The sequence below is a fragment of the Perca fluviatilis genome, unplaced genomic scaffold, assembly GCF_010015445.1.
Source record: "Perca fluviatilis unplaced genomic scaffold, GENO_Pfluv_1.0 PFLUV_unplaced_scaf_58, whole genome shotgun sequence".
NCBI lineage: Eukaryota > Metazoa > Chordata > Actinopteri > Perciformes > Percidae > Perca > Perca fluviatilis.
In genome coordinates, this window is record NW_024375735.1 from 1,296 (window position 1) to 10,744 (window position 9,449).

The 9,449-nt window shown below is 46.5% G+C and overlaps 1 protein-coding gene across 1 annotated transcript; it reads right to left on the bottom strand.

The window, feature by feature from the left end:
- Nucleotides 1-312: 312 nt before the first annotated feature.
- Nucleotides 313-7,012, bottom strand: LOC120555264. The gene is made up of 5 exons (XM_039793943.1): nucleotides 6,592-7,012; nucleotides 2,537-2,710; nucleotides 1,938-2,236; nucleotides 895-1,013; nucleotides 313-793 (listed from the first exon to the last, which is right to left on the bottom strand). The coding sequence occupies exons 1-5, from the start codon at nucleotides 6,767-6,769 to the stop codon at nucleotides 580-582; spliced, it is 984 nt and encodes a 327-aa protein (XP_039649877.1). The 5' UTR covers nucleotides 6,770-7,012; the 3' UTR covers nucleotides 313-579.
- Nucleotides 7,013-9,449: the final 2,437 nt, after the last annotated feature.

Here is a 9,449-nt window from a genome sequence, read left to right on the forward strand (position 1 = left end):
TCGTACCGTAATCAAGATACAGGGTAATGCGCGTCCGTGTTTATAACGAGAAAAGTACGTATTCGCAAGGTGTTATGAATCAGAATATTGTTTTTGGCGTACAGAAATTCTGACTTTTTGTATTAAGGGACCACCTAAGGTCTATATAAAAGAGACTTCAGATACAGTATTAGGGGACCACTAAGGTCTATATAAAAGAGACTTCAGATACAGTATTAGGGGACCACTAAGGTCTATATAAAAGAGACTTCAGATACAGTATTAAGGGACCACTAAGGTCTATATAAAAGAGACTTCCGATACAGTATATCGGGGACCACTAAGGTCTATATAAAAGAGACTTTATTGTTTTATAATGACTTAAAAAATTAAGGAAGCAAATACATGTACAAAGAGAACGATATAAAGTCAAACATGTTAGTAAAAATATAAAAGAAGGATCATATTTGGTTATATTTTGTTATGTTTGTCATCTTGTAAATATACAGTAATCACACTTTTATCAAATCAGTAATCAGTAGTTTAAATGTCATTTATCATTAATTGTTGCTTGATTGATTATTAATTGAAAAACGGAGACTACAGCTTTTGTCGCCTGGCGTTGTGTGTTTCATTGAAGCTGTTCTCTCTCTTTTTCTTCTTCTCTCCCTTTGGCCGACGCCATTTCCTCTCCTTGCTGCGGCTGATTGGCTGTCGGTCCTGCCACTGCGGTTGATAGGCGTCCTCCAACAGGACGTCTCCTCTGGGGGAGTAGCTGATGTAGGACCAGGAGAGGGCGGAGCCAGAGTACGACCTGAAATCACAATTGTATTTTCAAATGGTGGATTTAACACCAGTCCATGTTTATAAAAACTATAATAATACAATTAGATATATTTATACACACACACATACCTGTAGTTCATGTAGTTGAAGACTTCTCTGTAGTGGAGAGGATAATCCCAGACCTGGACGTCTGTCACCTGACCATCAAAACCTGAAAAATCAATCACAGGCTCACCTGACCAGACATACTACACACACACACACACACACACACACACACACACACACACACACACACACACACACACACACACACACACACACACACACACACACACACACACACACACACACACACACACACACACACACACACACAGATACACACACATACAGACACACACACATACACAAACACACACACAAACACACACACACAGAGACATATACACACACACACACAGTAGCACAGGGAAACATCACACACTCACACACACACACACACACACACATACGCAATTAGATTATATCAGGGACAATGATGAAGATTAAAGATGATCCAATAAGTTATGATCAAAGTGTTAAAGCCTTTTCAGACATAACAAACATGGCAGGCTTCATCTATCTGTTTACATTTCTACTTTCAGTATAATTCAGACACGACAGGATAGTTAGGAACAATGCCAACAGTTTGTGCAATATTACTATTGTGATTGTGGTTTATTAAATTGGTTATATTTTACTGAGACATTAAATGGTAATGTCTGTTAATGTTTTAACCTGGCCCCTATTTTCCAATGCATTGGTGTCTGAGTGACTAATGACAACAAAGATCTCAGAGACTGGTCCAGTATTGACGACGAGGCCTTTGCCTGGTTTCTAGTCTCTCTTTGCCAGACCTTCCTCCACCGCGCTGCGGAGGAGGGTCTGGCTAGTCCACACAGCATTCCTGGATTGGAAGGAAACGTGCTCTGGTTTATTGGCATTTCTTTAAACCAATCACAATCCTCATGGGCGGCTCTAAACGCTGCTGCAAAATAGCCTCGGGAAGGAGCTTGTTTTGGTGGAACATGTGAGGGCCTACATTCAGAAGTTGTCGTCGTGCAACAGAAAACTCAGATCGGACAGATAGTCTAAAGGCTTCGGATACTTTGATCAATACTCTTTCTTACCTTAGTAGGCAGCAGCTTCCTGATGCTCATGTTCGAGCCGCTGAACACCTGGGCCACATTCTTCACGGTGTCCACAGTGAGGCAGACTCTGGTCCAGAAATCTGGTCCGATGTTTGACCAGAACCTTTTGTAAGGTTGCAAGTACTGGTTGTTATAACCATATCTGTCAAATGATAGTCTGTACAACGCTGTAGAACTGACTCCCATTTGCAGAGGGCTTCTGCTGGATGGACTGAGTGTGAAGATTTTGGGGATGTCTGCTAGATAGTCGGTCAGGTAACGCAGACACACGGACACACCTGCAGGAGTCACATGGAAGGTGTTGAGTGACAAATTTAGTTGACAAAGTTAAGTGACAATCTAAACACATGAACAGCTGTTTGGTTGTTGTGGTGCACAAATAAAAAAAACAGCCTAAAATACCAAATACATAAAAGATATTTAGCAGACAATAGAAAGGCCTAGGTTTTGCAGATATGTTCAATATAAATAGTTTTCATTCATGTTGATACAAAATGTGGCCTGTATGCTTATGCAAAGTCATGATGTCATGTTGCCTATCCTGATTACTGACACTGTGTTTCTGTTTGGTTACTCACCTCTAGTAGGAGGTGCTGTGGTCCAGGGGCGAGTGGTGGTGTAGGGATAGGTGGTGTATCTAGTGGTTGAGTAGGGGGGCGTGGTAGGAGAATAATAGGGTGAATAGAAGGATATTCCTCCTCCATTAATAGACAAAGTGAACATCTTCCCATTTAAATCTAGTCCAGAAGCTCCTGGAGAAAGAAAGAGGAAACAACGACACAGACAAGTTGTCAGCAGGATATAAAATCTTCTTTTTACTCATGCATCCTTTAGATTTACTTAATCTTAAGAAATGTCACATAACTGCACTGAATTACTGAATAAAACAATGTTATACATATACAGTACAGGCCAAAAGTTTGGACACACCTTCTCATTCAATGTGTTTCCTTTTTATTTTCATGACTATTTCCATTGTAGATTCTCACTGAAGGCATCAAAACTATGAATGAACACATATGGAATTATGTACTTAACAAAAAAGTGTGAAATAACTGAAAACATGTCTTATATTTTAGATTCTTCAAGTAGCCACCCTTTGCTTTTTTTGATAACTCTGCAAACCCTTGGTGTTCTCTCAATGAGCTTCATGAGGTAGTCACCTGAAATGGTTTTACCTTCACAGGTGAGCTTTGTCAGGGTTCATTAGTGGAAGTTTTTCCCTTATTAATAAAATATTGAATGAGAAGGTGTGTCCAAACTTTTGGCCTGTACTGTATAATAATATAATAAACAGATATTTACAGATTTATTATACAAGGTGGGAAACAGATAATATCAATATTAAATTAAAATTTTTAGAACAGGCCTGAGGGCTACTCATGGGGGCTACCTGGTGCCGTGTTGGTGACCCCTGGCGTAGACATACACGTGGATAGCTGAAAATGCGTCCAGATAACGACATAACGGAAAGTGGCGTGTATGTTTACGCAAAGTCATGATGCCACGTTGGTGTAAGACTTCCAGGTATTAGTCAAACCCTCAGGCGTAACCAGGGAAGAGTTATTGTCTGGATAAACTTAAGATTTCGATTGTAAAACTAATTAAAATATGAACTAATGTTTTAAAAATATGTTATTTGGCAAGTGACCGTGGTATAAGCGGGTTAATGCCCTCCGAGGTGTCCATTGTCAGGTAGTAATGGACTTTGGCGGAGGCAAGACTTTTTTCAGGACTAGGTGGAGGGATTATGGCTCCAGGACCCCCCAGTCAGAGCTGGTTAATGTGGCTCTGGAAAGGGAAGTTTGGGGTCCCCTGCTGGAACTGCTGCCCCCGTGACCTGACCTCGGATAAATGGATGGATGGATGGATGGATGGATGGATGGATGGAAAGGACAAAAATGTCTCCATCAACAGCTGCACACTCAAAAATGTGTTTTTAAGCCTGCATTATTTTTCCAGGTCGAACACACTGGATAATAAAGTTATTTAAAGGAATACTCCACCGTTTGTTGAAATAGTTCTTATCACGGTCTCCCCTGGCTGTAGATAGGTGGGCCAACACATTTTCTTGTCTCAGTGCAACTAATTAGGTTTTTTTTTTTGTCTTTTGTTGGCTCACTTTTACTCAAAACATGCTAACCGGCAACATAGGATTCCATTCACTATGCTAAGCTAACTACGCCGGGCGCGTAAAGGGCGCGCCGCCCGCGGTGTTGCCGACTAAAACGGTGCATGCACAAAAAATTTGTTGGCCCACCTATCTACTGCTAGGGGGACCCCCCTATCTACAGCTAGAGGAGACCCCCCTATCTACAGCTAGAGGGAGACCCCACCTATCTACAGCTAGAGGAGACCCCCCCTATCTACAGCTAGAGGAGACCCCACTTATCTACAGCTAGGGGAGACCCCACCTATCTACAGCTAGAGGAGACCCCACCTATCTACAGCTAGAGGAGACCCCACCTATCTACAGCTAGAGGAGACCCCACCTATCTACAGCTAGAGGAGACACCACTTATCTACAGCTAGGGGAGACCCCACCTATCTACAGCTAGAGGAGACCTCACCTATCTACAGCTAGAGGAGACCCCACCTATCTACAGCTAGAGGGAGACCCCACCTATCTACAGCTAGAGGAGACCCCATCTATCTACAGCTAGAGGAGACCCCACCTATCTCCAGCTGGAGGAGACCCCACCTATCTACAGCTAGAGGAGACCCCACCTATCTACAGCTAGAAGGAGACCCCACCTATCTACAGCTAGGGGAGACCCCACCTATCTACAGCTAGAGGAGACCTCACCAATCTACAGCTAGAGGAGACCCCACCTATCTACAGCTAGAGGAGACACCACTTATCTACAGCTAGAGGAGACCCCACCTATCTACAGCTAGAGGAGACCCCACCTATCTACAGCTAGAGGAGACCCCCCTATTTACGCTCAGAGGGAGACACCACTTATCTACAGCTAGGGGAGACCCCACCTATCTACAGCTAGAGGAGACCCCACCTATCTACAGCTAGAGGAGACCCCACATATCTACAGCTAGAGGAGACCCCACCTATCTACAGCTAGAGGAGACACCACTTATCTACAGCTAGGGGAGACCCCACCTATCTACAGCTAGAGGAGACCTCACCTATCTACAGCTAGGGGAGACCCCACCTATCTACAGCTAGAGGAGACCCCACATATCTACAGCTAGAGGAGACCCCACCTATCTACAGCTAGAGGAGACCCCACATATCTACAGCTAGAGGAGACCCCACCTATCTACAGCTAGAGGAGACACCACTTATCTACAGCTAGGGGAGACCCCACCTATCTACAGCTAGGGAGACCCCCTATCTACAGCAAGAGGAGACCCCACCTATTTACAGCTAGAGGAGACCCCACCTATCTACAGCTAGAGGAGACCCCACTTATCTACAGCTAGAGGAGACACCACTTATCTACAGCTAGAGGAGACCCACCTATCTACAGCTAGAGGAGACCCCACTTATCTACAGCTAGAGGAGACCCCCTATCTACAGCTAGAGGAGACCCCACCTATCTACAGCTAGAGGAGACCCCACCTATCTACAGCTAGAGGAGACCCCACCTATCTACAGCTAGAGGAGACCCCACCTATCTACAGCTAGAGGAGACCCCACTTATCTACAGCTAGAGGAGACACCACTTATCTACAGCTAGAGGAGACCCCACCTATCTACAGCTAGAGGAGACCCCACTTATCTACAGCTAGAGGAGACCCCACCTATCTACAGCTAGAGGAGACCCCACCTATCTACAGCTAGAGGAGACCTCACCTATCTACAGCTAGAGGAGACCTCACCTATCTACAGCTAGAGGAGACCTCACCTATCTACAGCTAGAGGAGACCTCACCTATCTACAGCTAGAGCAGACCGTGATGAGCTCTATTTCAACAAACGGTGGCGTATCCCTTTAACGGACTCAAAACCTGCTAAGAGTCAGTGTGAACAATGAACTATGAACGGAGACACAGCTTTGACAAGACAAAACAACAAAGGAAGTTCACACACACAGAGACACACGCACAGACACACACACACACACACACACACACACACACACACACACACACACACACACACACAGACACACAGAGGCACTCCCTTTTCCTATCAGCTCTCTCTTGGCTATTAGTTGACTGACTGCTGGATTAATATTGACCTCATATAGACTATATACTGTTGGTCATGTTGCACAACATTAAAACTGAATACAAGTGTTTTCTAAATTGATAAAGTGTGATTTGGTTTTGTTTACAAAACAAAACAGGAAGTTCACACACACACACACACACACACACACACACACACACACACACACACACACACACACACACACACACACACACACACACACACACACACACAGAGAGAGGCACTCCCTTTTCCTATCAGCTCTCTCTTGGCTATTAGTTGACTGACTGATGGATTAATACTGACCTCCTATAGACTATAGACTAGTGTTGGTCATGTTGCACAACATTAAAACTGAATACAAGTGTTTTCTAAATTGATAAAGTGTGATTTGGTTTTGTTTACAGATAACCAGAAAGTAATTTAAGAAATTGTGTTTGTTGTGTGTGCGTAGGTCTACCTGTTGTGGGGGTCCATCCTGACGTGGTAGTAGTCCTCGGTTTATGAGTTGTAGTCCTCGGTTTATGAGTTGTAGTCCTCGGTTTATGAGTTGTTGTAGATGTGAGTCCGACCAATGATGACATCACTACCATCACCATGGGAGCATAAAGCAGCCTGCTCTTCATCTTCATCTTCATCCTCCCCCGGCTGACCAGCGGCTCTGCAGTGACCAGTCTGGGTCCTGTCGCCTCTGTGTATCCGGTCGCCTCTGTGGGTCCTGTCGCCTCTGTGGGTCCTGTGGTCCCTGTAGGTCCTGTGGTCCCTGTGGGTCCTGTCGTCCCTCTGAACCAACAGGCTGCACCTCGTCCGTACTTTAGTTTCCTGCGTCAGCAGACACCTTAAGTTTCACTTCTGTTCACAGAAACGCGCACTGAGTTTTGTGTCCTTTATTGTCACGCCAAGACCCGCCCTTCAATAGCATTCACACACTACTATTGGCCAGGCGTCCAAGCTTACATGTAGGCCTACAGGTCCCCTGACCAATGGGCTAACCCTAACCCTAACCTTAACCAATCGAGCTGCTGTTGAAGGGCGGGATATAATATTTCCCAGGCTACTGTACCTGCCCATTTCCTTTACTTTTACTCAACTGCTGTACTTAAGTACAACATTGAGGTACAGCAGCCTACTTGTACTTTACTTGAGTATTTCCATTTTATGCTACTTTATACTTCTAACTAGGGTGACCAAACGTCGTCTTTTGCCCGGACATGTCCACTTTTTACGTACTGTCCGGGGCGTCCGGGGGGTTTTATAAATTCATGAAAATGTTCGGTTTTCACTGTTTTTCATGGGACCATTAAGCGTGTACTTAAATTGACTGGCGCTTTGCACACAATGCTACGGTACTTTGTTTTGTGACATAATTCCTGAGAGGCTGCTTTGTGGGCGGCTCTGCGACGCGCATATGCCCAGGGACCAGAGCAGACAGGGACCAGAGCAGACCGGGACCAGAGCAGACCGGGACCAGAGCAGACAGGGACCAGAGCAGACCGGGACCAGAGCAGACAGAGACCAGAGCAGACAGGGACCAGAGCAGACAGACAGGGACCAGAGCAGACAGACAGGGACCAGAGCAGACAGGGACCAGAGCAGACAGGGACCAGAGCAGACAGACAGGGACCAGAGCAGACAGACAGGGACCAGAGCAGACAGGGACCAGAGCAGACAGGGACCAGAGCAGACAGCGGAGCAGAGCAGACAGGGACCAGAGCAGACAGCGGAGCAGAGCAGACAGGGACCAGAGCAGACAGACAGGGACCAGAGCAGACAGGGACCAGAGCAGACAGACAGGGACCAGAGCAGACAGACAGGGACCAGAGCAGACAGGGACCAGAAAAAAAAGCAGACAGCGGAGCAGAGAGAGCAGACGGGAACAGAAGCGAGCAGAGCAGAGCAGGACAGAGACACACAGACAGGGACCAGAGCAGACAGACAGGGACCAGAGCAGACAGGGACCAGAGCAGACAGACAGGGACCAGAGCAGACAGGGACCAGAGCAGACAGACAGGGACCAGAGCAGACAGGGACCAGAGCAGACAGCGGAGCAGAGCAGACAGGGACCAGAGCAGACAGCGGAGCAGAGCAGACAGGGACCAGAGCAGACAGACAGGGACCAGAGCAGACAGACAGGGACCAGAGCAGACAGACAGGGACCAGAGCAGACAGGGACCAGAGCAGACAGCGGAGCAGCATTGCACACAAGATGCCGAAGTGTTGTCTGCTAAAGATTTCCCACCGTGGTCAGAAAACACAGGGGAGACACTTATGTTTACACGGAAACGATCTGAAGAGAAAACGCAAAAGTGGCGTTGCGTTATCACTTTTTATTCTGCGTTTAGACGAGCGTTATGGAGGGGAAATCTGCGTGCATATGGTGACGCAAAAGTGTGTGAAATTCGATGTAGTATGCACTCCAGGTGACAAGGTGGCACTGCCCCACAACACCACCAAGGCACCCGCCTGCGCAGAACCTTCCTTCTACTTCTCTCCTTAGTAGCGCCAAACCAAAACATGCCGAAGCGAACAACAAAAGCTCGTCTGGAAAGACAAGGAGGTGGAGTTGCATGTTTGTCTGATGATGACCGGCACAGTTGACCGTGATAAGCCACAACACAGCACCCACGGGAGCACTACCAATACCCTGAGCCTCGCGGCCCTTCAGCCGCTGCTTGAGAGCGAGAGGCAGCGGGCAGAGGAGGCTGAAGCAGACCCTCCTCTGGCCGCTGACCTCTGACCTCTGCCCGCTGACCTCTGCCCGCTGACCTCTGCCACTCGCTCGCTCTCGCTCTCTCTCTCTTCATCCGTAACGTTGTCGCCTGCTCTGGCTCAAATGAATAGCCTACATATCGTCATCGAACTATAACAACCTTATCCACATTGTTGAAATCATTTAAATATTGAGCCATTACATTGAAATTCTAACAGGAGCCTATAATTTCTGTAGCCTACTCCGTAACAACAGACGCCTTTTTCTCGTCTCTCTCCATACCTCTGTCTTCAGACTTTTGCGTTTTTACCCTTTAGACGGTAACGCGACGGTGGAGCGTTTTTAAGATTTCCACTCTGGAGGGTGGTTTCACTTGTTTGCGTTTTTAAGCCCCAAAAACGCCGTCGCCGTATAAACGAAAGGCACATCCGATAAAATATTCTCTCTGCGTGGAGCCGGTGTTCTGTCGATCTATGCTGCCTTGTCGAAAAATGCTACCGTAGCGCAAATCGATAGTAGAGTCTATCGAGTCGCGCTGCCCTATCGAAATGTGCTTCCTTATGTGTTCCCATTTCCAATTGTGCAGGCAGGCTGAATCCCATAGAGAT

Bases quoted from the DNA above. Each gene is read 5' to 3' on its own strand.
- LOC120555264 (XM_039793943.1), bottom strand. From the start codon at position 6,769: ATGAAGATGAAGATGAAGAGCAGGCTGCTTTATGCTCCCATGGTGATG. The intron at 2,711-6,591 runs GTAGACCTACGC...TTCTTTCTCCAG, and splicing joins AGGATGGACCCCCACAACAG to GAGCTTCTGGACTAGATTTA. The intron at 794-894 runs GTATGTGTGTGT...TTGTGATTTCAG, and splicing joins TTCAACTACATGAACTACAG to GTCGTACTCTGGCTCCGCCC.